The sequence below is a fragment of the Globicephala melas genome, chromosome X (assembly GCF_963455315.2).
Source record: "Globicephala melas chromosome X, mGloMel1.2, whole genome shotgun sequence".
NCBI classification, from domain to species: domain Eukaryota; kingdom Metazoa; phylum Chordata; class Mammalia; order Artiodactyla; family Delphinidae; genus Globicephala; species Globicephala melas.
The window spans coordinates 75,218,294-75,243,945 of record NC_083335.1 but is presented as its reverse complement, the minus strand read 5'-3'; the positions used below and the strand labels follow the sequence as shown (position 1 = coordinate 75,243,945).

At 38.6% G+C, this 25,652-nt stretch overlaps 1 protein-coding gene across 9 annotated transcripts in view; it reads left to right on the top strand.

Annotated features, from left to right (window-relative positions):
• ARHGEF9 (Cdc42 guanine nucleotide exchange factor 9) overlaps positions 1–25,652 on the top strand; it is a 223,590-nt gene that overhangs the window by 102,358 nt on the left and 95,580 nt on the right. For all 9 annotated transcript variants that reach the window (XR_009560590.1, XM_060291795.1, XM_060291801.1 and 6 more), the window contains one exon: positions 21,728–21,919. Coding sequence is in view for 8 of the 9 variants with exons in the window: in XM_060291795.1 (XP_060147778.1) it covers positions 21,728–21,919 (192 nt within the window). In the remaining variant the exon portion in view is untranslated. The remainder of the gene's footprint in view (positions 1–21,727; positions 21,920–25,652) is intronic.

The window sequence follows — 25,652 nt, the reverse complement described above, 5'->3', positions numbered from 1 at the left end:
GGCCTTACATTTAGGTCTTTAATCCATTTTGAGCTTATTTTTGTGTATGGTGTTATGGAGTGATCTAATCTCATACTTTTACTTGTACCTGTCCAGTTTTCCCAGCACCACTTATTGAAGAGGCTGTCCTTTCTCCACTGTACATTGCTGCTTCCTTTATCAAAGATAAGGTGACCATATGTGCGTGGGTTTATCTCTGGGCTTTCTATCCTGTTCCATTGATCTATCTTTCTGTTTTAGTGCCACTACCATACTGTCTTGATTACTGTAGCTTTGTAGTATAGTCTGAAGTCAGGGAGCCTGATTCCTCCAGCTCCACTTTTCGTTCTCAAGATTGCTTTGGCTATTCGGGGTCTTTTGTGTTTCCATACAAATTGTGAAATTTTTTGTTCTAGTTCTGTGAAAAATGCCAGTGGTAGTTTGATAGGGATTGCATTGAATCTGTAGACTGCTTTGGGTAGTATAGTCACTTTCACAATGTTGATTCTTCCAATCCAGGAACCTGGTATATCTCTCCATCTATTTGTATCATCTTTAATTTCTTTCATCCATGTCTTATAATTTTCTGCATGCAGGTCTTTTGTCTCCTTAGGTTGGTTTATTCCTAGATATTTTATTCTTTTTGTTGCAGTGGTAAATGGGAGTGTTTTCTAGATTTCACTTTCAGATTTTTCATCATTAGTGTATAGGAATGCCAGAGATTTCTGTGCATTAATTTTTTATCCTGCTACTTTACCAAATTCATTGATTAGCTCTAGTAGTTTTCTGGTAGCATCTTTAGGATTCTCTATGTATAGTATCATGTCATCTGCAAACAGTGACAGCTTTACTTCTTCTTTTCTGATTTGAATTCCTTTTATTTCCTTTTCTTTTCTGATTGCTGTGGCTGAAACTTCCAAAACTATGTTGAATAAGAGTGGTGAGAGTGGGCAACCTTGTCTTGTTCCTGATCTTAGTGGAAATGCTTTCAGTTTTTCACCATTGAGGACGATATTGGCTGTAATTATCAATTCTACACATAATATCAATAGTGTATATGTGTCAATCTCAATTTCTCAATTCCTCCCATCCCCCTTTCCACCTCGGTGTCCATACATTTGCTCTCTACCTCTGTGTCTCTGTTTCTACTTTGCAAAGAGGGTCATCTATGCCATTTTTCTAGATTCCACATATATGCATTAATATACAGTATTTGTTTTTCTCTTTCTGAATTACTTCACTCTGTATGACCCTCTCTAGGTCCATCCATGTCTCTACAAATGACCAAATTTTGTTCCTTTTTATGGCTGAGTAATATTCCATTGTATAGATGTACCACATCTTCTTTATTGATTCCTCTGTTGATGGACATTTAGGTTGCTTCCATGTCCTGGTTATTGTAAATAGAGTTGCAGTGAACTTTGGCATGCATGTATCTTTTTGAATTGTGGTTTTCGCAGTGTGTATTCCCAGTAGTGGGATTGCTGGGTCATATGGTAGTTCTATTTTTAGTTTTTTTTGGAACCTCCATACTCTTTTCCACTGTGGCTCTCTCAGTCTACATTCCCATCAATAGTGCATGAGCGTTCCCATTTCTCCATACCCTCTCCAACATTTATTGTTTGTAGATTTTTTGGTAATGGCTGTTCTGACCAGTGGGAAGTGGCACCTCATTGTAGTTTTGATTTGCATTTCTATAATAATGAGTGATGTTGAGCATATTTTCATGTGTTTTATGGCCATCTGCATGTTGTGTTTTTTTTCTTTTTTCTTTTTTTTTGCCGTACACGGGCATCTCACTGTTGTGGCCTCTCCCATTGCGGAGCACAGGCTCTGGACGTGCAGGCTCAGTGGCCATGGCTCACAGGCCCAGCCACTCTGTGGCATGTGGGATCTTCCCTGACTGGGGCACAAACCCGTGTCCCCTCCATCGGCAGGCAGACTGTCAACCACTGTGTCACCAGGGAAGCCCCTGCCCATTTTTTGATAGGGTTGTATTTGTTTTTTTGATATTGAACTGCATGAGCCACTGGTATATTTTGGAGATTAATCCTTTGTTAGTTGCTTCATTTGCAACTGTTTTCTCCCATTCTGAGGCTTGTCTTTTCATCTTGTTTATGGTTTTCTTTGCTGTGCAAAAGCTTTTAAGTTGAATTCGGTTGCATTTGTTTATTTATTATTTTTATTTTCATTACTCTAGGAAGTAGGTCAAAAAGATCTTGCTGCAATTTATGTCATAAAGTGTTCTGCCAATGTTTTCCTCTAAGAGTTTAATACTGTCAGGTGTTACATATAGGTCTTTAACCCATTTTTTTTTCATTTTTTTGTATCACGTTATGGAGTGTTCTAATTTCATTCTTTTACATGTAACTGTCCAGAGTTCCCAGCACCACTTATTAAAGAGACTGTCTGTTCTCCATTGTATATTCTTGACTCCTTTGTCAAAGATTAGTAGGTGTGTATATTTATCTGGGGGCTTTCTATCCTGTTCCATTGATCTATATTTCTGTTTTTGTGCTAGCACCATACTGTCTTGATTACTTTGGCTTTGTAATATAGTCTGAAGGCACATAGCCTAGTTCCTCCAGCTCCACTTTTCTCAAGAATCCTTTGTCTATTCGGGTTGTTGTGTGTTACCATACAAAATGTAATTTTTTGCTCTAGTTCTGTGAAAAATTCCATTGGTAATTTCATAGGGTTTGCATTGAATCTGTAGACTGCTTTGGGTAGTATAGTCATTTTCACAGTATCGATTCTTCCAGTTCAAGAACATGGTATATCTCTCCATCTGTTTGTACTGTCTTTCATTTCTTTCATCAGTATCTTATAGTTTTCTGCATACAGGTCTTTTGCCTCCTTGCGTGGGTTTATTCCTTGATATTTTACAATTTTTGTTGCAATGGTAAATGGGAGTGTTTTCTTGATTTCATTTTCAGATTTTTCATCATTAGTATATAGGAATGTCACATATTTCTGTGCATTAATTTTGTATCCTGCTACTTTACCAAATTCATTGATTAACTCTAGTAGTTTTCTGGTGGCATCTTTAGGATTCTCTATGTATAGTATCATGTCATCTGCAAACAGTGACAGTTTTACTTCGTTTTTTCCAATTTGGATTCCTTTTATTTCTTTTCCTTTTCTGATTGCCATGGATAGAACTTCCAAAACTATGTTGAATAATAGTGGTGAGAATGGACACCCTTGTCTTTTTCCTGATCTTAGAGGAAGTGCTTTCAGTTTTTCACCTATAAGAATGATATGTCCTCTGGGCTCACTTTCTGGACAGTTTTTATCATAAATGTGTATTGAATTTTATCAAAATCTTTCTCTCCATCTATTGAGGTGATCATATGGTTTTTATTTGTCAATTTGTTAATATGGTGTATCACATTGATTGATTTGCATATATTGAAGAATTCTTGCATTCCTGGGATAAATCCCACTTGGTCATGGTGTATGACCCTTATAATATGTTGTTGGATTTGGTTTGGTAGTGTTTTGTTAAGGATTTTTCCATCTATGTTCATCAGTGATATTGGCCTGTAATTTTCTCTTTTTGTTATATCCTTGTCTGGTTTTGGTATCAGGGTGATGGTGGACTCATAGAATGAATTGGGGGTGTTCTGTCCACTGCAGATTTTTGAAATAGTTTGAAAAGGCTCTGTGTTAGCTCTTATCTAAATGTTTGATAGAATTCTCCTGTGAAGCCATCTGGGCCTGGACTTTTGTTTGTTTGAAGATTTTTAATCACAGTTTCAATTTCATTATTTGTGATTGGTCTCTTCATATATTCTATTTCTTCCTGGCTCAGCCTTGGAAGGTTGTACTTTTCTAAGACTGTCCATTTCTTCCAGGTTGTCCATTTTACTGCCATATAATTTCTTGTAGTAGTCTCTTATGATCCTTTGCATTTCTGTGGTGTCAATTGTAGCTTCTCCTTTTGCATTTCTAATTTTATTGATTTGAGTCCTCTCCATTTTTTTTTCCTGATGAGTCTGTCTGGCTAAATGTTTATCAGTTTCATTTATCATCTCAAAAAACCAGCTTTTAGTTTCATTGATCTTTGCTATTGTTTTCTTCATTTCTATTTCATTTGTTTCTGCTCTAATATTAATGATTTCTTTCCTTCTACTAACTTTGGGTTTTGTTTGTTCTTCTTTCTCTCATTGCTTTAGGTGTAAGGTTAGGTTGTTTATTTGAGATTTTTCTTGTTTCTTGAGGTAGGATTGTATTGCTGTAAACTTCCCTATTAGAACTGCTTTTGCTGCATCCTGTACATTTTAGGTCATCATGTATTCATTGTCATTTGTCTCTATGTATGTTTTCATTTCCTCTTTGATTTCATCAGTGATCTCTTGGTTATTTCATAGCATATTGTTTAGCCTCCATATGTTTGTATTTTTAACAGTTCTTTTTTTCCTGTAATTGATTTATAATCTCATAGGATTGTGGTAGGAAAAGATGATTTATACAATTTCAATTTTCTTAAATTTACTGAGGCTTGATTTGTGACCCAGGATGTGATCTATCCTGGAGAATGGTCTGTGAGCACTTGAGAATAAAGTGTGTTCTGCCACTTTTGGTTTGAATGTCCCATAAATATAAATTACGTCTATTTGGTCTCTTGTGTCATTTAAAGCTTGGGTTTCCTTATTCATTTTCTGTCTTGACGATCTGTCCATCGGTGTAAGTGGGGTGTTAATGCCCCCCACTATTATTGTGTTACTGTTGATTTCCCCTTTATAAGTGTTAGCATTTGCTTCATTTATAGAGGTGCTTCTAGTTTGGGTGCATAAATATTTACAATGGTTATATCTTCTTCTTGGCTTGATCCCATGATCATTATGTAGTGTCCTTCCTTGTCTCTTTTAATAGTCTTTATTTTAAAGTCTATCTTGTCTGATATGTGTATTGCTCCTCCAACTTTCTTTTGATTCCCATTTGCATGGAATATCTTTTTCCATCCCCTTACTCTCAGTCTGTATGTGTCCCTAGGTCTGAAGTGGGTTTCTTGTAGATAGCATATATATCGGTCTTGTTTTTGTATCCATTCATCCAGTCTGTATCTTTTGGTTTGAGCATTTAATCCAATTACATTTATGGTACTTATTGATTTGTATGTTCCTATTGTCATTTTCTTAATTGTGGCTTCATTTTTGTAGATCTTTTTATTCTTTTGCGTTTCCCTCCTGGAGAAGTTCCTTTGGCTCTTGGAGAGCTAAAGGAATTTCCTTTAACAGTTGTTGTAAAGCTGGTATGATGGTGCTGAATTCTCTTAGCTTTTGCTTTTCTGTATATCGTGTGATTTCTCTGTCAAATCTGAATTAAATCCTTGCTGGGTAGATTAATCTTGGTTGTAGGTTTTTCCCTTTCATCAGTTTAAGTATATTATGTAACTTTCTTCTGCCCTACAAAGGTTCTGCTGAAAAATGTGCTGATAACCTTATGGGGATTCCCTTGTATGTATGTCATTTGTTGCTTTTCCCTTGCTGCTTTTTATGTTTTTTCTTTGTATTTAATTTTTTGTTAGTTTTATTAATATGTGTCTTGGTATGTTTCTCCTTAAGTTTATCCTGTATGGGACTCTCTGTTCTTTCTGGACTTGATTATTTCCTTTCCCATGTTAGGGAAGTTTTCAACTATAATCTATTCAAATATTTTCTCAGATTCTGTTTTTCTCTTCTTCTTCTGGGACCCCGATAATTCAAATGTTGGTGCATTTAATGTTGTCCCAGAGGTCTCTGAGACTGTCCCCAATTCTTTTCATTCTTTTTTCTTTGTTCTGTGGGAGTGATTTCCACCATTCTATCTTCTAACACACTTATCCATTCTTCTACCTCAGTTTTTCTGCTATTGATTCCTTCTATTTTATTTTTCATTTCAGTTATTGTGCTATTCACCACTGATTGTTTGTCCTTTAGTTCTTCTAGGCACTTGTTAAACATTTCTTGTATCTTCTCAACCCGAACCTCCATTCTATTTCTGAGATCTTGGATCATCTTTCCTATCATTACCCTGAATTCTTTTTCAGGTAGATTGCCTGTTTCTTCTTTATTTATTTGGTCTTGTGGGATTTTACCTTGCCCCTTCATTTGCAACATATTTCTCTGTTATCTAATCTTGTCTAAGCTACTGTGTTTATTGTCTCCTTTCATCAGGCTGCAGGGTCATAGCTCTTCTTGCTTCTGGTATCTGCCCCTTTGTGGGTGAGGTTGGTCCAGGGGCTTGTTTAGGCTTCTTGGTGGGAGGGATTGTTACCTGTGCTCTGGTGGGTGGTGCTGAGTCTTTTCCCTCTGAAGGCCAGGGCCACATCAGGTGAACTGTTTTGGGGTGTCTATGAGCTTAATACCACTTCATGCAGCCTGTCTGCTGATGCATGGGTCTGTGTTCCTGTCTTGCTGGTTGTTTGACATTAGGTGTCCAACACTGGAACCTGCAAGCAGCTGTGTGGGGACAGGTCTTGGTGATGATATGGATACCTCTGGGAGCATGCACACTGATTAATATTCTCTGTGCCCATGAATTCTTTGGTGGTCCACTGTCCTGGATTCAGTGCTCCCACCATGGAGGCTCAGGCCTGATCCCAGGCTCTACAACCAAGAGCCCATAAGCTGCACAGTGCGGCCAGAGAAAAAAGAAAAAAAATGAAATTAAAAAAATGAAAACAAACAAATGAAACCCAAGACAAATAGCAAAAACAGAGAGGACCTTCAAGATGGTGGAGGGTTAAGACATGGAGATCATCTTCCTCTCCACAAATACATCTACATGTGGAACAACTCCTACAGAACACCTACTGAAAGCTGGCAGAAGATCTTAGACTTCCAAAAAGAGGAAAATCCCCACATACCTGGGCAGGGCAAAAGAAAAAAGAAATAAACAGAGAAAAAAGAACAGGGACGGGACCTGAACATCTGGGAAGGAGCTGTGAAAGAGGAGAAGTTTCCACACACTAGGGAGCCCCTTCAGTGGCGGGGATGAAGAGTGGCCAGAGGGGAAGCTTTGGAGCCATGGAGGAGGGTGCAGCAACAGGGGTGCAGAAGGCAAAGCAGAGAGATTCCCTCACAGAGGATCGGTGCTAACTAGCACTCACAAACCTGAGATGATTATCTCTGACCAACCACCACAGGTGGAGGCTGGGACCTGAGGTTCAAGTTTTGCAGGTCAAACCCCAGGGAGAGGACTAGGGTTAGTTGCATGAAGATGGCCTGAAGGGGGCTAGTGTGCTAGAGCTAGCCAGCAGGGAGTCCGGGAAAAAGTCTGGACCTGCTGGAGGGGCAAGAGACCATTGTTTAGCGGTGAGCAAGGAGAAAGTATTCCCACTGTGTGCCCACAGAAGGCAGAGTACCACCTAAGCAAGCTCCAGAGATGGGTGCAAGATGTGGCTAACATCTCGGACTGCAAAGATGAGCATGGATGGCTAACACCACCGCTGCTGCCACCAAGAATCCTGTGTGAAAGCACAGGTCACTACCCACATCACCCTGGTAACCTGTGCAGCATGCCACTGCCAGGGTCCCGTGATCCAGGGAAACTTCCCCTTGGAGAACACACTGCGTGCCTCAGGCTGTGACGAAGTTATGCTGGCTTCTCCCACCGCAGGTTCTCCCTGCATTCTAATTATAACTACCGTACCCCTCCCTCAATACAGCCTGAGTGAGCAATAGAGCCCTAATCAGCTGCTGCTTTAATCCCTCCAGTCTGTGAGGGGAATAGATGCCTGAGGGCAGCCTAAATGCAGAGGCAGGGCCAAAACGAAAGCTGAAACCCAGGAGCTGTACAAAGAAAAGAAGGGGAATTACTTCCTACAGCCTGAGGACAAGCAGATTAAATCCCCACAATCAACTTGAAAAATGCTGCATTTGAACAATACCTGAATAGACAAAGAATGTTCCCAAAATTGAGGCGGTTGACTTTGGGAGCAACTTTAGCCTTTGGGTTTGCTTTCTGCGTCTGATTGGTTTATGGTTTTACATTTATCACAGTTTAGATTTTAGTGCTTGTTATAATTTGTGGATTTATTTATTGGTTTGGTTGCTATCTTCCTTTTTTTAAATTTAATTTTACTTTTTAAATTTATTATCTTTTAAATATATTTTTATTTTTTACCTTTATTCTCTTTTTGTGAGTGTGTATGTTTATGTCTCTTTGTGTGATCTTCTCTGTTTAGGTTTGCTTTTACCATTTATCCTAGGGTTCTGTCTGTTAGTTATTTTTTAATTTTTAGTTGTTTGTTTTTTTTAGCTTTATGAGTGTGTGTATATTTCTTTTTTAAAATCTTTATTGGAGTATAATTGCTTAACAATGGTGTGTTAGTTTCTTCTTTATAACAAAGTGAATCAGCTATACATAAACATATATCCCCATATTTCCTCCCTCTTGCATCTCCAACCCACCCTCCCTATCCCATCCTTCTAGGGGGTCACAAAGCACTGAGCTGATCTCCCTGTGCTATGCAGCTGCTTCCCACTAGCTATCTATTTTACATTTGGTAGTATATATAAGTCCATGCCACTCTCTCACTTCGTCCATCTTACACTTCCCCCTCCTTATGTAATCAAGTTCATTCTCTATGTCTGCGTCTTTATTCCTGTCCTGCTCCTAGGTTCTTCAAAACCACTTTTTTTTTTTGTTTTTTAAACTCCATATATATGTGTTAGCATATGGTATTTGTCTTTCTGTTTCTGACTTACTTCACTCTGTATGACAGAATCTAGGTCCATACACCTCACTGCAAATAACTCAATTTCATTTATTTTTATGGCTGAGAAATATTCCATTGTATATATGTGCCACATCTTGTTTTTCCATTCATCTGTCAATGGCCACATAGGTTGCTTCCATATCCTGGTTATTGTAAATCGAGCTGCAATGAACATTGTGGTACATGACTCTTTTGAATTATGATTTTCTCGGTGTATATGCTCAGTAGTTGAATTGCTGGGTCGTATGGTAGTTCTATTTTTAGTTTTTTAAGGAACCTCCCTGCTGTTCTCCATAGTGGCTGTATCAATTTACATTCCCACCAACAGTGCAAGAGGGTTCCCTTTTCTCCACACCCTCTCCAGCATTTATTGTTTGTAGATTTATTGATGATGGCCATTCTGACTAGTGTGAGGTGATAGCTCATTATAATTTTGATCTGCATTTCTCTAATGATTAGGGATGTTGAGCATCCTTTCATGTGTTTGTTGGCAATCTGTACGTCTTCTTTGGAGAAATGTCTATTTGGGTCTTCTGCCCATTTTGGATTGGGTTGTTTGTTTTTTTCATATTGAGCTGCATGAGCTGCTTGTAAAATTTGGAGATTAATCCTTTGTCAGTTGCTTCATTTGCAAATATTTTCTCCCATTCAGAGGGCTGTCCTTTCATCTTCTTTATGGTTTCCTTTGCTGTGCAGAAGCTTTTAAGTTTCATTAGGTCCAATTTGTTTATCTTTGTTTTTATTTCCACTTCTCTAGGAGGTGGATCAAAAAGGATCTTGCTGTGATTTGTGTCATAGAGTGTCCTGCCTATGTTTTCCTCTAAGAGTTTTATAGTTTCTCACCTTACATTTATGTCTTTAATGCACCTTGACTTTATTTTTCTGTATGGTGTTAGGGAGTGTACTATTTTCATTCTTTTACATGTAGCTATCCATAGTCCAAGCACATTATTGAAGAGGCTGTATTTTCTCTGTTGTATATTCTTCCCTCTTTTATCAAAGATAAGTGACCGTATGTACATGGGTTTATCTCTGGGATTTCTATTCTGTTCCATTGCTCTATATATCTGCTTTTGTGTCAGAACCATACTGTATTGATTACTGTAGATTTGTAGTATAGTCTGAAGTCAGGGAGCCTGATTCTTCCAGCTCCATATTTCTTTCACAAGATTGCTTCAGCTATTCTGTGTCTTCGGTGTTTCCATAGAAATTGTGAAAATTTTTGTTCTAGTTCTGTGAAAACTGTCATTGGTAATTTGATATGGATTGCATTGAATCTGTAGAGTGTTTTGGGTAGTATGGTCATTTTCACAATGTTGATTTTTCCAATGCAAGAACATGGTATATCTCTCCATCTGTTTGTATCATATTTAATTTCATTCATCAGTGTCTTATAGTTTTCTGTATAAAGATCTGTTGTATTCATAGGTAGGTTTATTCCTAGGTATTTTATTCTTTTTGTTGAGATGGTAAATGGGAGTGTTTCTTTAATTTCTCTTTCATATTTTTCATCATTAGTGTATAGGAATGCAAGAGATTTCTGTGTATTAATTTTGTATCCTGATACTTTACCAAAATCATTGAGTAGCTCTACTGGTTTTCTGGTAGCATCTTTAGGACTCTCTATTTATAATATCATCTCATCTGCAAATAGTGATAGATTTACTTCTTCTTTTGCAATTTGGATTCTTTTATTTCTTTTTCTTCTCTGATGGCTGTGGCTAAAACTTCCCAAACTATGCTGAATAATAGTAGTAAGAATAGGCAACCTTGTCTTATTCCTGATCTTAGTGGAAATGGTTTCACTTTTTCACCATTGAGAATGATGCTGGCTGTGGGTTTGGCATACATGGTCTTTATTATGTTGAGGTAAGTTCCCACTATGCCTACTTTATGGAGGATTTTTATCATAAATGGGTGTTGAATTTTGTCGAAAGCTTTTTCTATATCTATTGGGATGATCATATGGTTTTTGTCCTTCAATTTGTTTAAAGTGCCTTATAACATCGATTGAGTTGTGTATACTGAAGACTCCTTTTATTCCTGGGATAAACCCCACTTGATCATGGTGTATGATACTTTTAATGTGCTGTTGGATGCTGTTTGCTACGGTTTTGTTGACAATTTTTGCATCTATGTTCATCAGTGATACTGGTCTGTAGTTTTCTTTCTTTGTGACATCTTTGTCTGGTTTTGGCATCAGGGTGATTGTAGCCTCATAGAATGTGTTTGGGAGTGTTCCTCCCTCTGCTATATTTTGGAAGATTTTGAGAAGTATAGGTGTTAGCTCTTCTCTAAATGTTTGATAGAATTCGCTTGTGAAGCCGTCTGGTCATGGGCTTTTGTTTGCTGCAAGATTTTTAATCAAAGTCTCAATTGCAGTGCTTGTGATTGGTCTGTTTATATTTTCTATTTCTTCCTGATTCAGTCTCAGAAGTTTGTGCTTTTCTAAGAAATTGTCCATTTCTTCCAGCTTTTCCATTTTATTGGCATATAGTTGCTTGTTGTAAACTCTCATGATCCTTTGTATTTCTGCAGTGTTCGTTGTTACTTCTCCTTTTTCATTTGTAAATCTGTTGATTTGAGTCTTCTACCTTTTTTCTTGATGAGTCTGGGTAATATTTTATTAAGTTTGTTTATCTTCTCAAAGAACAAGCTTTTTGTTTTATTGATCTTAGCTATTGTTTCCTTCATTTCTTTCTCATTTATTTCTCATCTGATCTTTATGATTTCTTTCCTTCTGCTAACTTTGGGTTTTTCTTGTTCTACTTTCTCTAATTGCGTGAGGTGAAGGTTAGGTTGTTCATTTGAGATGTTTCTTGTTTTCTGAGGTAGGATTGTATTTCTATAAACATCCCTCTTAGAACTTCTTTTGCTTCGTCCCATCAGTTTTGGGTCATTGTGTTTTCATTGTCATTTGTTTCTAGGTATTTTTTGATTTCCTTTTTGATTTCTTGTGATCTCTTGTGTATTAAGTAGTGTATTGTTTAGCCTCCATGTATCTGTATTTTTTACAATTTTTTTCCTGTAATTGATATCGAGTCTCACAGTGCTGTGGTCAGAAAAGATACAGGATAAGATTTCAGTATTTTTAAAATTTACCTAGGCTTGTTTTGTGACCCAAGATATGATCTATCCTGCAGAATGTTCCATGAGCACTTGAGGAGAAAGTGTATTCAGTTGTTTTTGGATGGAATGTCCTATAAATATCACTTAATTTCAGCATGTTTAATGTAACATTTAAAGCTTGTATTTCCTTATTTATTTTCATTATGGATGATCTGTTCATTAGTGAAAGTGGGGTGTTAAAGTCCCCTACAATTATTGTGTTACTGTTCATTTCCCCCTTTTGGTTGTTAGCATTTGCCTTATGTATTCAGGTGCTCCTATATTGGGTGCATGTGTATTTACAATTGGTGTATCTTCTTCTTGGATTGATCCCTTGATCATTATGTACTGTCCTTCTTTGTCTCTTGAAGTAGACTTTATTTTAAAGTCTATTTTGTCTGATGTGAGAATTGCTACACCTGCTTTCTTTTGATTTCCCTTTGTATGGAATATCTTTTTCCAACCCCTCAGTTTCAGTATGTATGTGTCCCTAGGTCGGAAGTGTGTCTCTTATAGACAGTATATATACAGGTGTTGTTCTTGTATCCATTTAGCCAGTCTATGTCTTTTTGTTGGAGCATTTCATCTATTTACATTTAAGGTAGTTATCAATATGAATGTTCCTATTACCATTTTCTTAATTGTTTTGGGTTTGTTATTGTAGGTCTTTTCCTTTTCTTGCATTTCCTACCTACAGAAGTTCCTTTAGTATTTGTTGTAAAGCTGGTTTGGTGGTGCTGAATTCTCTTAGCTTTGCTTCTTTGTAAATATTTTAATTTCTCCATTGAATCTGAATGAGATCCTTGGTGGGCAGAGTAATCTTGGTTGTAGGTTTTTCCATTTCATCACTTTAAATATGTCCTGCCACTCCCTTCTGGCTTGCAGAGCTTTTGCTGAAAGATCAGCTGTTAACCTTATGGGGATTCCGTTGTATGTTATTATTGTTTTTCCCTTGCTGCTTTTCATATTTTTTCTTCGTATTTAATTTTTGATACTTTGAGTATTATGTGTCTTGGCGTGTTTCTTCTTGAATTTATCCTGTATGGGACTCTTTGTGCTTCCTGGACATGATTAATTATTTCCTTCCCATATTAGGGAAGTTTTCAACTATAATCTCTTCCAATATTTTCTTAGTCCCCTTCTTTTCCTCTGGCACCCCTATAATTCGCTAGTTGGTGCATTTCGTGTTGTCCCAGGGGTCACTGAGACTGTCCTCAATTCTTTTTTCTTTATTCTGTTCTGCAGTATATATTTCTACTATTTTATCTTCAATGTCACTTATCCATTCTTCTGCCACAGTTATTCTGCTATTGATTCCTTCTAGTGGATTTTTAATTTCTTTTATTGTGTTGTTCATCCTTGTTTGTTTGGTCCTTATTTTTTCTAGATTCTCGTTAAACATTTCTTATATTTTCACCATTCTATTTCCAAGATTTTGAACCATTTTTACTATGATTACCATGAATTCTTTTTCAGGTAGACTGACTACTTTCCCTTCATTTGTTTGGTCTGGTGGGATTTTACCTTGGTTCTTCATCTGCTGTGTGTTCCTCTGGCTTCTATTTTCCTTAACTTACTGTGTTTGTGGTCTCCTTTTTTCAGGCTTCAGGTTCATAATCATTGTTGTTTTTGGTGTCTGCCCCCAGTGGCTAATGTTGCTTCAGTGTGTTATGTAGGCTTCCTATTGGAGGGGCCTGGTGCCTGTGTTCTGGTGGATGAGGCTGGATCTTGTCTTTCTCGTGGGTAGGACCACATCCGGTTTTGTGTGTTCGTGTCTCTGATCTTATTATGATTTTAGGTAGCTTCTCTGCTAATGGGTGGGGTTGTGTTCCTGCTTCCTAGTTGTTTGGCATAGGGTGTCCAACCCTGTAGCTTGCTGGTTATTGAGTGGAGTGGGGTCTTAGCGTTGAGGTGGATATCTCTGGGAGAGCTTTCGCTGTTTGATATTATGTGGTGATGGGAGGTCTCTGGTGGACCAATGTCCTGAACTCGGCTGTCCCACCTCAGAGGCACAGGCCTGATACCCGGCCAGACCACCAATACCCTGTCAGCCACATGGCTCAGAAGTAAAGTGAGATAAAAGGAAAGAAAGAAAAGAAAAGAAAGAAAGAAAGAAGTAAAATAAAATTATTAAAATAAAAAATATTAAAAAAAGAAAGAAGAAAACAACCAAACGATAAAACAAATCCACCAATGATAACAAGTGCTAAAATATTTTTTTTAAAAAAAGAAAGGGGCTTCCCTGGTGGCGCAGTGGTTGAGAGTCCACCTGCCGATGCAGGGGAAGTGGGTTTGTGCCCCGGTCCAGGAGGATCCCACATGCCGCGGAGCAGCTGGGCCTGTGAGCCATGGCCGGTGAGCCTGTGCGTCCGGGGCCTGTGCTCTGCAATGGGAGAGGCCACAGCAGTGAGAGGCCCACGTACAGCAAAAAAAAAAAAAAAAAGAAAGAAAACACACTTCAGACAGAAACTAGGACAAATTGTAAAAGCAAAGCTATACAGACAAAATCACATGAAGAAGCATGCACCTACACACTCCCAAAAATAGAAAAAAGAAAAAATATATATATTTTAAAAAAAGGAAGAGAGCAACCAGATCAATAAACCAGTCTATCAATGATAATAAACTCTAAATACTAAACTAAAATAAACATAAAGCCAGAAACAAATTAGATGGAGAAAGCAAACTCCAGGTCTACAGTTGCTTCCAATGTCCACCGCCTCAATTTTGGGATGATTCATCATCTGTTCAGTTATTTCACAGATGCAGGGTACATCAAGGTGATTGTGGAGTTTTAATCCACTGCTCCAAAGGCTACTGGGGTAGGTTTCCCTTTTTCTTCTTTGTTAGCACAGCTCCTGGGGTTCAGCTTTGGATTTGGTCCTGCCTCTGCATGCAGGTCGCCTGAGGCATCTGTTCCCCACACAGATAGGACGGGGTTAAAATAGTAGCTGATTAGGGGGTCTGGCTCACTCAGGCCATGGGAGGGAGGGGTACGAAATTGGGTGTAAGTCTGTGCCATCAGAGGCTAGCATGACAATTCACACTCTGTGCTTTTCTGGGGAAATCATCTCTGGATCACGGGACTCTGGCAGTGGTGGGCTGCACAGGCTCCTGGAAGGGGAACTATGGATAGTGACCAGTGCTTGCACACAGGCTTCTTGGTGGCTGCAGCAGCAGCCTTATCATTTCATGCCAATCTCTGGTGTCCACACTGATAGCCATGGCATGTGCCTGACTCTGTAGCTGGTTTAGGTGGTGCTCTGAATCCTCTCTCCTCGCGCCTGGCAAAACAATGATCCCTTGCCTCTTTGGCAGTTCCATACTTTTCCCCGGACTCCCTCCTGGTCTACTGTGGAGCACCAGCCCCCTTCCGGCTGTATTCATGCAGCCAACCCCAGTCCTCTCCCTGGGGTCCTACCTCCAAAGCCTGAGCCTCAGCTCCCAGCCCCCACCTACCCTGGTGGGTGAGCAGAAAAGCCTCTTAGGCTTGTGAGTGCAGGTCACCAGGGATCATTTGCGCAGGAATCTCTCCAATTTGTCCTCTTCACCCCTGTTGCTGAGCTCTCCTCCCTGGCTCCAAAGTTCCCCTCCCCCCACCCAGCCCCATTCTCAGTCAGTGAAGGAGCTTCCTAGTGTGTGGAAACTTTTCCTCCTTCAACCTCCTTCCCAGAGGTGCTGGTCCTGTCCGTATTATTTTGTCTCTGTTTTTTTTCATTTTTCTTTTCCCCTACCCAGGTATGTGAGGAGTTTCTTGCATTTTGAAAAGTCTGAGGACTTCTGCCAGTGTTCAGTAGGTGTTCTGTAGGAGTTATTCCACATGGAGATTTATTTCTGATGTATTTGTGGGGAGGAAGGTTATTTCCACGTCTTAGTCTTCCACCATCTTGAAGCTATTCCATGTGTGTATGTTTCTTTGTGTGATTTTGTCTGTTTAGTATTGCTGTTACTATGTAGTTTGGGGTTATATCTGTTTGTTTGTTTTTCTTCCTTTTCTTCTGAGCCATGTGGCTGGCAGGGTCTTGGTGCTCCAGCTGGGTGTTGGGCCTGAACCTGCGAGGTGGGGAGCCGAGTCCAGGTCATTGGACCACCACTAATCTCCTGGCCCCATGTAATACCACTCGGCAAGGGGATAGAAAAAGATATTCCATGCAAATGGAAATCAAAAGAAAGCTGGAGTAGCAATTCTCATATCAGACAAAATAGACTTTAAAATAAAGACTATTAAATAGACAAAGAAGGACACTACATAATGATCAAGGGATCAATCCAAGAAGAAGTTATAACCATTGTAAATATTTATGCACTCAACATAGGAGTACTTCAATACATAGGCAAATGCTAACAGTCAAAAAGGGGAAATCAACAGTAACACAAAAATAGTGGGGCACTTTAACCCCACTTTCAACAGTGGACAGATCATCCAAAATGAAAATAAATAAGGAAACACAAGCTTTAAATGACACATTAGACCAAATGGACTTAATTGATATTTATAAGACATTCCATACAAAAATTACAGAATACACTTTCTTGTCAAGTGGTCATGGAATATTGTCCAGAATAGATCATATCTTGGATCACAAATCAAGCCTTGGTTAATTTAAGAAAATTTGAATTTGTATCAAGTATGCTTACAGCCCACGACACTATGAGACTAGATATTAACTGCAAGAAAAAAACTGTAAAAATTACAAACACATGGAGGTTAAAAATACACTACTAAATAACCAAGAGATCACTGAAGAAATCAAAGAGGAAATCAACAAATACCCAGAAACAAATAACAGTGAAGCACGATGACCCAAAACCTGCGGGATGTAGCAAAAGAGTTCTATAGGGAAGTTTATAGCAATAAAATCTCAGCTCAAGAAACAAGAAAAATCTCAAATAAACAGCCTAACCTTACACCTAAAGCAATTAGAGAAAGAAGAACAAAAATTAAAAAAAACAAAGTTTGCAGAAGGAAAGAAATCATAAAGATCAGATCAGAAATGAAAAGAAATGAAGGGAAAAATAGCAAAAATCAGTAAACATAAAGCTGATTCTTTGGGAAAAAAAGAATTCATAAACGTATAGCCAGACTCATCACACACAGAAAAGAAGACTCAAATCAACAGAATTAGAAATGAAAATGAAGGAACAACTGACACTGCAGAAATATAAAGGATCATGAGATTACTACAAGCAACTATATGCCAATAAAATGAAAAACCTGGCAGAAATGGAAAAATTCTTAGAAAAGTAATACCTTCCGAGACTGAACCAGGAAAAATAGAAAATATGAACACACCGATCACAAGCGCTGAAATCGAAACTGTGAGCAAAAATCTTCCAACAAACAAAAGCCCAAGGCCAGATGGCTTCACAGGTGAATTCTATCGAATATTTAGAGAAGAGCTAACACGTATCCTTCTCAAACTCTTGTAAAATATAGCAGAGGGAGGAACCCTCCCAAATTCATTCTATGAGGCCACCATCACCCTGATACCAAAACCAGACAAAGATGTCACAAAAAAAGAAAACTATAGGCCAATATCACTGATGAACATAGATTCAGAAATCGTCAACACAATACTAGCAAACAGAATCCAACAGCACATTAGAAGGATCACACAGCAGGATCAAGTGACATTTATACCAGGAATGCAAGGATTCTTCAATATAAGCAAATCAATCATTGTGATTCAGCATATTAACACATTGAAAGATAAATCCATGTGATAATCTCAATAAATGTAGAAATAGCTTTCGACAATATTCAACACCCACTTATGATAAAAACTCTCCAGAATGTGGGCATAGAGGGAACCTCCTCAACATAATAAAGGCTATATATGACAAACACACAGCAAACAGCTTTCTCAATGGTGAAAAACTGAAACAATTTCCCCTGAGATCAGGAACAAGACAAGGTTGCCCACTCTCACCACTATTATTCACCATAGTTTATGAAGTTTTAGGCACCGCCATCAGAGAAGAAAAAGGAATAAAAGGATTCCAAATCGTAAAAGAAGTAAAACCGTCACTGTTTGCAGATGACATGATACTATACCTAGAGAATATTAAGGATGCTACCAGAAAACTACTAGAACTAATCAATGAATTTGGTATAGTAGAAGAATATGAAATTAATGCACAGAAGTCTCTTGCATTACTATACAGTAATGACAAAAAATCTGAAAGAGAAATTAAGAAAACACTCCAATTTACCACTGCAACAAAAAGAATAAAATACCTAGGAATAAACCTACCTAAGGAGACAAATGACCTATACAAAGAAACTGTAAGAAACTGATGAAAGAAATTAAAGATAATACAAACAGATGGAGAGATATACCATATTCTTGCACTGGAAGAATCAACATTGTGAAAATGACTGTACTACCTAAAGCAATCTACAGATTCAATGCAATCCCTATCAAAATACGAATAACATTTTTCACAGAACTAGGATGGAAAATTTTACAACTTGTATGGAAACAAAAAGACCCTGAATAGCCAAAGCAATCTTGAGAAAGAAAAATAGAGCTGGAGGAATCAGGCTCCCTGACTTCAGACTATCCTACAAAGCTATGGTAATCAAGACAGTATGGTACTGGCACAAAAAATAGAAATATAGTTAAATGGAACAGTATAGAAAGCCCAGAGATAAACCCACACACATATGGTCACCTTATCTTTGATAAAGGAGGCAAGAATATACAATGTAAAAAAGACAGCCTCTTCCTTAAGTGGCCCTGGGAAAACTCGAGAACTACATGTAAAAGAATGAAATTAGAACACTTCCTAACACCATACACAAAAATAAACTCAAAATGGATTAAAGACCTAAATGTAATGCCAGACACTCTCAAACTCTTAGAGGAAAACATAGGCAGAACACTCTATGACATAAATCACAGCAAGAGACTCTTTGACCCACCCCACCTCCTAGAGAAATGGAAATTGAAACAAAAATAAACAAATTGGACCTAATGAAACTTAAAAGCTTTTGCACAGCAGAGGAAACCATGAACAAGACAAAAAGACAACCCTTAGAATGGGAGAAAATTGTTGCAAACCAAACAACTGATAAAGGGTTAATCTCTGAAATATACAAGCAGCTCATCCCACTCAATATCAATAAAACAACCCCATCCAAAAATGGGCAGAAGACCTTAATAGACGTTTCTCCAAAGAAGATATACAGATTACCAACAAACATATGAAAGAATGCTCAACATCACTAATCATTAGAGAAATACAAATCAAAACTACAATGAGGTATCACCTCACACCAATCAGAATGGCCATCATCAAAAAATCCACAAACAATAAATGCTGGAGAGGGTGTGGAGAAAAGAGAAGCCTCTTGCACTGTTGGTGGGAATGTAAATTGATACATGACTATGGAGAACAGTATGGAGGTTCCTTAAAAAACTAAAAATAGAACTACCATATGACCCAGCAATCCCACTACTGGGCATACACTGTGAGAATACCATAATTCAAAAAGAGTCATGTACCACAATGTTCATTGCAGCTCTATTTACAATAGCCAGAACATGGAAGCAACCTAAATGTCCATCAACAGATGAATGGATAAAGAAGATGTGGCACATATATACAATAGAATATTACTCAGCCATAAAAGGAAATGAAATTGAGTTATTTGCAGTGAGGTGGGTGGACCTAGAGTCTGTCATACAGAGTGAAGTAAGTCAGAAAGAGAAAAACAAGTACCGTATGCTAACACGTATATATGGATTTAAAAAAATCAATTCTGATGAACCTAGGGGCAGGACAGGAATAAAGATGCAGACACAGGACTTGAGGACACAGGGAGTGGGAAAGGTAAGCTGGGACGAAGTGAGAGGGTAGCATTGACATATATATGCTACCAAATGTAAAATTGATAGTTATTGGGAAGCCACCGCATAGCACAGGGAGATCTGCTCTGTGATTTGTGACCACCTACAGTGGTGGGATAGGGAGTGACAGAGGGAGACGCAAGAGGGAGGGGATATGGGGATATATGTATGCATATAGCTGATTCCCTTTGTTATACAGTAGAAACTAATACAACATTGTAAGGCAATTATACTCCAATAAAGATGTTAAAAATAATAGCAAAAACTACCTCGAACCTACAGCAGAGCAACAACAATACAACACACACACACAAATAAAGAAAAAGATAAATAAAAATACCAATAGAACAAAGAAACAAAAGAATTTAAAAATGAGAACAGTTAGGACTAGACTAACATAAACAAAAAATTAAAAATAAAAATATAGAGCAAACAAATAATGCAAAAAAACATAAAATATACACATAAAACAATCAAAAAAATAAAAATAAATAAAAAACAAAGAACACAAGAAAAAAACTCTAACACAACAAAAAAGTAAATTAAAAATAGAAAAATTAACATATATCTTTAAAACTTTTTAATTAAAAATAAAAGAAAAAATAATAAATGCAACACCACCAACAACTGAATAAAATGAAACAAACAAAAATGAATAATAGTAATAATCATATTTTCCTGGGGCCTCCTCTGTTAGCATCCTTGCTCCCACAGTGAGCCAGAGCCAATCTCCACCTCCCCTGGAAGCCCTCCAATACCTATAGGTGGGTCTCTGGACCTGCTGTGGGCACTGTGGGGCCAACTCACACTCTGACCTGGCCCGACTCCCACGTTTACTTACCCCCCATAGTCCACTCCTAGGAAGCCTAGACCAGTCTCTGTTGTGGGACCACTCGTCCATTTAGGTATTCCACAGACACAGGATTTACCAAGCTGATCTCGGGGATTTAATCTGCGGCTTGTGCAGCTGCACAGAAAGATTTCTGTTTGTGTTCCTTAGTTGCACTGCCTCTGGGGGTTCCAGCAGTTATTTGCCCATTTGGCAGAAGTTCTAGTGTTAGTAAATGAATTTTCATTACTATACAGTCTAGGTGCTCTTTATTTTATTTTTATTTTTTTAATTTTTATTTTATGTTGGAGTATATTTGATTAACAGTGTTGCATTAGTTTCAGGTATATAGCAAAGTGATTGAGTTATACATAAACATGTATATATTCTTTTCCAAATTCTTTTCCCACTTAAGTTATTACAGAATATTGAGCAGAGTTCCCTGTGCTATACAGTAGGTCCTTGTTGGTTATCTATTTTAAATACAGCATTGTGTACATGTCAGTCCCAAACTCCCAATCTATCCCTCTCCCCAACGCTTCCCCCCAGTAACCATAAGTTTGTTTTCTAAGTCTGTGAGTCTGCTCTTTAACCTGCTGGGTTTTATGTTTTTCCTGTTTCCCAAGGTAGGTGAGTCTGTGCCTATGCCCCCCAGCAATACCTATCCCTACTACAAATTGCTACTACAGAGGTGTGGTTCCCACATATACCATGTCTCCACCTTTACCTCTCATTTCTATCTGGTCATTTTATGTGCAATGGCTGTTCAATCAGCCCTCAAGAAATGCTCTCTATATAGGTGTAGATTTGGTGTGTCTATGGTAGGAGGTGAGCTAAGGGTATTCCTATGTCACTATCTTGGACACCTCTCCTCCCAAGATGTGTAATTTAATACATATTTTTTGACACAGCTGTGTTGCCTAGATATGCTCCAGCATGAATGAGTTCTGCTTGCCATAACTCTTTTCTCCTCTGAAATCTTCCTAGCCAGGAAGACACTTATAGATGGTTTAGTCCTACTCTTCTCCACCCTCCATTTTATGGATAGGTCACCATAGGCCTAGAGAGGAATAAACTCATGCCTAGGACCAGCAAGTCACCCTAGAGCCAGGCCAGGCATTCAGTTTAATAGGGCTCTGATTGAAGGTTCTCTGAATACCTGAATAATTTAGTTTGTCCTTTTTCTTCTTGTCTGAAAACTTCTCAAAGAAGGAAGCTGACCTGTTATTCTTCTTCTGCCTGCCTCTACAGCTCTGGGTGAACCAGGAGGATGGGGTGGAGGAAGGGCCCAGTGACGTTCAGAATGGGCACCTGGACCCCAACTCAGACTGCCTTTGTCTGGGCCGGCCACTCCAAAACCGGGACCAGATGCGAGCCAACGTAATCAATGAGATCATGAGCACCGAGCGTCATTACATCAAGCACCTAAAGGACATTTGTGAGGTAGGCCCAGCTATGATGGTGCATGTGAGGGCACTCAGGGTGGGGTAGAGGGCACTTCCATGAAGAAATGACAAGCTTCCTGGGCCGTACCTGTGAAAATCCCAAGATATTAGGAAACACAGCTTGACTAACCTCGTAGATTCTGTTCTGTGGGTGAGACTCCTCCCTTGGGGTTTCTCAGTCTCTCTGTTTATTTCTCCCCTTTTTGCTATCTACCTGTCTGTCTAACTTTCATATTCATATTCCCTCTCCCCACCCTCTCTCTCTGCCTCCCTCTGTCCCCTCTGCCGGAAACTCTATCCCTATCCTCTTGTTTTCTGATCCAGTTGTTGCCACCCCATGTAAGGGCCTGACTTCATTACAGCAAAACACATTTCCTGCCAAGCCAGTGGTTTACAAACTTGAGTGTGCACCGAAGTCCCTGGGCTAGCTTGTTAAGCATGCAGATTCCAGCCCTCTTTGACCCCACCCCCCACGCAAAGTTGTGAATTCTCAGCCTGGGATAAAACACGGAAATCTCTATGTTTTGCAAGTATCCCTGGTAATACTTGTCTTCCACTATGCCACTCTGCCCTCCAGGGACTGTGGCTCCACATTGTCTAACTCCATCCCTTCCATCTTTCTGACCTGAGTGAGGATGAGAACCTTTTTTTTCTCACACTGCCTTGAGTCCAGCAGAGACAAGTTGGCATTTTCAAAGGACCTTTTACTAAATGGTATGAGAAAACCAATGAGAGATAGAGAAAATAATGTTTTTAGAAGGATTTCTCTCCCCCCCTCCCTCTCTCTCACACACTATAGCGTTATGCTTGACCCAGTGAAAAACTCTACCTTGAATATTTTCATCCCCTTTATTCCAGATAAGAGATCAGGTCCTACTTTCTGTCCTCCAGCCCTACTGATTAGGTCCAGGACCCACTCTGTAATCAATGGTATAGCTCTGACATTTTTCAAAGTTCTTGTTTCTTTAGAGCAGTGCTGCCTAATAGGAAGCAGTGCTTCCTGCAGTGATGAAAATGTTCTGTATCTGCAGTCTCCATTACAGTAGCCACTGATCAGATATCTGTGGCTGTTGAGCACTTGAGATGTGGCTAGTATGACTGAGAAATGGAATTTTAAATTTTATTTCATTTTAATTTAAATAGCCACACGTGACTAATAGCAACCACATCGGACAGTGCAGCTCTGAAAAGATCAAGACCATGGACTTTGGGCCTTAACTTTCTTCACCTAAATTCATTTTTTCACCCCTTCCAGACAGGTTAAAGGTTATCTCCTCCCCCTTCCCCAAGGCAGTAAGGTAGGGTAGAAAGAACAAGGGCTCTGTGGACATGGAGTGCTGGCTTTCACATCTTAACTTAGTCACTAATTAACCCTGTGGCCTTGAAGGTGCCTCTTAACTCCTCTAACCTTTGATTTTATGACTTGTCCAGTAGGCTTCATTTTACCAACCTCTTAACTTTATTGAGGAAATGAAGTAAATCTAATATTGTAAGTATTTGGGAAAAGGTAGTTTTCCTTTTCTTCCTTCCCTTTTCATCTATTCACCTATCCATCATTGTCTCTCTTTTATCTTTTTCTGTTCCTCCTACCTCCATACAAATGGTTGATATATTTTTTAATTACCCTCTCGAATATGTTACGTGGCATTGGGCATCAAACCGCTGATATGTCATTCATTCCACAAACATTTAGTGGAGTTCTGCTCCATGCTAGGCCTTGGACATAGCTCCTACACTCAAACTGTTCTGCCTTAGACCAATAGCATCTGAATCACCTGGGAGCTGGTTAGAAATGCAGAATCTTTAATTCCACTCCAGACCTGAATTCAAATCTACATTTTAACAAGGTTCACATTTGACTTACAATACATATTAAAGTTTGAGGAGCACTGCTGTAAAATGATAGCTATCTTACACTATTTATAATAGCAGGACATGGAAGCAACCTAAATGTCCATCAACAGAGGAATGGATAAAGAAGATGTGGTACATATATAAATGGAATATTACTCAGCCATAGGAAAGAAATAATGCCATTCACAGCAACATGGATGGACCTAGAGATTGTCATACTGAGTGAAGTAAGTCAGACAGAGAAAGAGAAACAACATATGATATCACTTGTATGTAGAATCTTAAAAAAGGCTACAAATGAACTTATCTACAAAACAGAAATAGAGTTACAGGTGTACAAAATACATTTATGGTTACTGCAGGGTAAGGCAGGGGATGGATAAATTGGAAGATTGGGATTGACACATACACACTACTAATAGAATAGATAACTAATAAGGACCTACTGTATAGCACAGGGAACTCTACTCAATATTCTGTAATGGCCTATATGGGAAAAGAAGCTGAAAAAGAGTGGATATATGTATATGTATAACAGATTCACTTTGCTGTACACCTGAAACTAACACAACATTGTAAATCAACTATACCTCAATAAAAAACTTTTTTAAATGATAGCTATCTTATAATGTCATAAGGTCTATAATACAAGTTAGTACAGTCTGGTCTTTACCCAGCAGCCAAGGGATGGTATCAATACCTAAGTCCTTCATATCACTCCTCTGCTTAAAACTTTCCAATGGCTCACCTTTCCTTCCTGAGTAAAAGCCAAAATTCCCATTATTACTTACAAAGCCCTGTGTGATCAACCCTTCCTTACCTCTGTGACTTCATCTCTTGCTCTTTTCCCACATGCTCTCACTACTTTAGCCACATGGCCTAATTGCTGTTCCTTAAAAAGGCCTGACACACTCCCCCCTCATAGCCTTTCCACTGGCTTTCCCTTCTGCCTAAATCACTATTCCCTCAAATGTCTATGTGGCTCCATTTCTCACCTCCTTCAAGGCTTCACTCAAATATCATCGCCTTGAGACCTTCCCTGACTATTCTATCTAAAATTGTAACCATGTACTATCTTGTTTTATTTTTCTCCATTGCACTTACTGCTTTCTGACTTATTATATATTTTGCTTTTATGTTTTGTTTATTGCCTTTCTCCCCTACTAGAAAGTAAATTCCATGAGGGAAAGGGTTTTTTTTATTGATTTACTGATACATCCTCAACATCTAGCACAGTGCTTGGCAGATGGTAGATGCTCAATAACTACTTTTGGAAGTTGGAATTAAATATAAGTGCTCACATGCATGTACTATTTTGGCAAAGTACATTCACATCTTATGCCATTTGATTTTCAGACAGGAAATAGGTTGTTATTGTTATTCCTATTTTCTAGATCAACAGTCTGAGTCTCTAATAGGCAAAATTACTTTCCCAGAGTTCTCAGGCACTGACCCAGTGGGAGTCTTAGTCTTAGAAGGATTTTGTTCCCAACTACCAAACATCTTGGCCTCTTCCTACAGGGCATGGGCTCAGAACAGCAATGCAAGTATTTATCCTTCCAAAAGAGAGAGTGCTATGACCCTGTTTTGAGGAATTGCCTAATCTAGCCAACCTAAGCAAAGCTTTTGTTGGTGTTCTGCAAGTTTCATATCTCTTTATTATTCTTGATGCTGAAGCTAAGAGTTTAAATGGGAATGGGAAGTATCTCTTTGTCCCATCCTTCAACCACAGATGTCAAAGGAACGTTTAGCTAGAGCAAAAGAAGGGTAGAGAAAGCTGTGTCTTGATGGGCCAGAAGGCAGTATTTTAGCTCAGGGTTGTGTTACCTAAACCAAAAGCTATGAGGAACAATATGATTTATAAGAAGAATATCAAA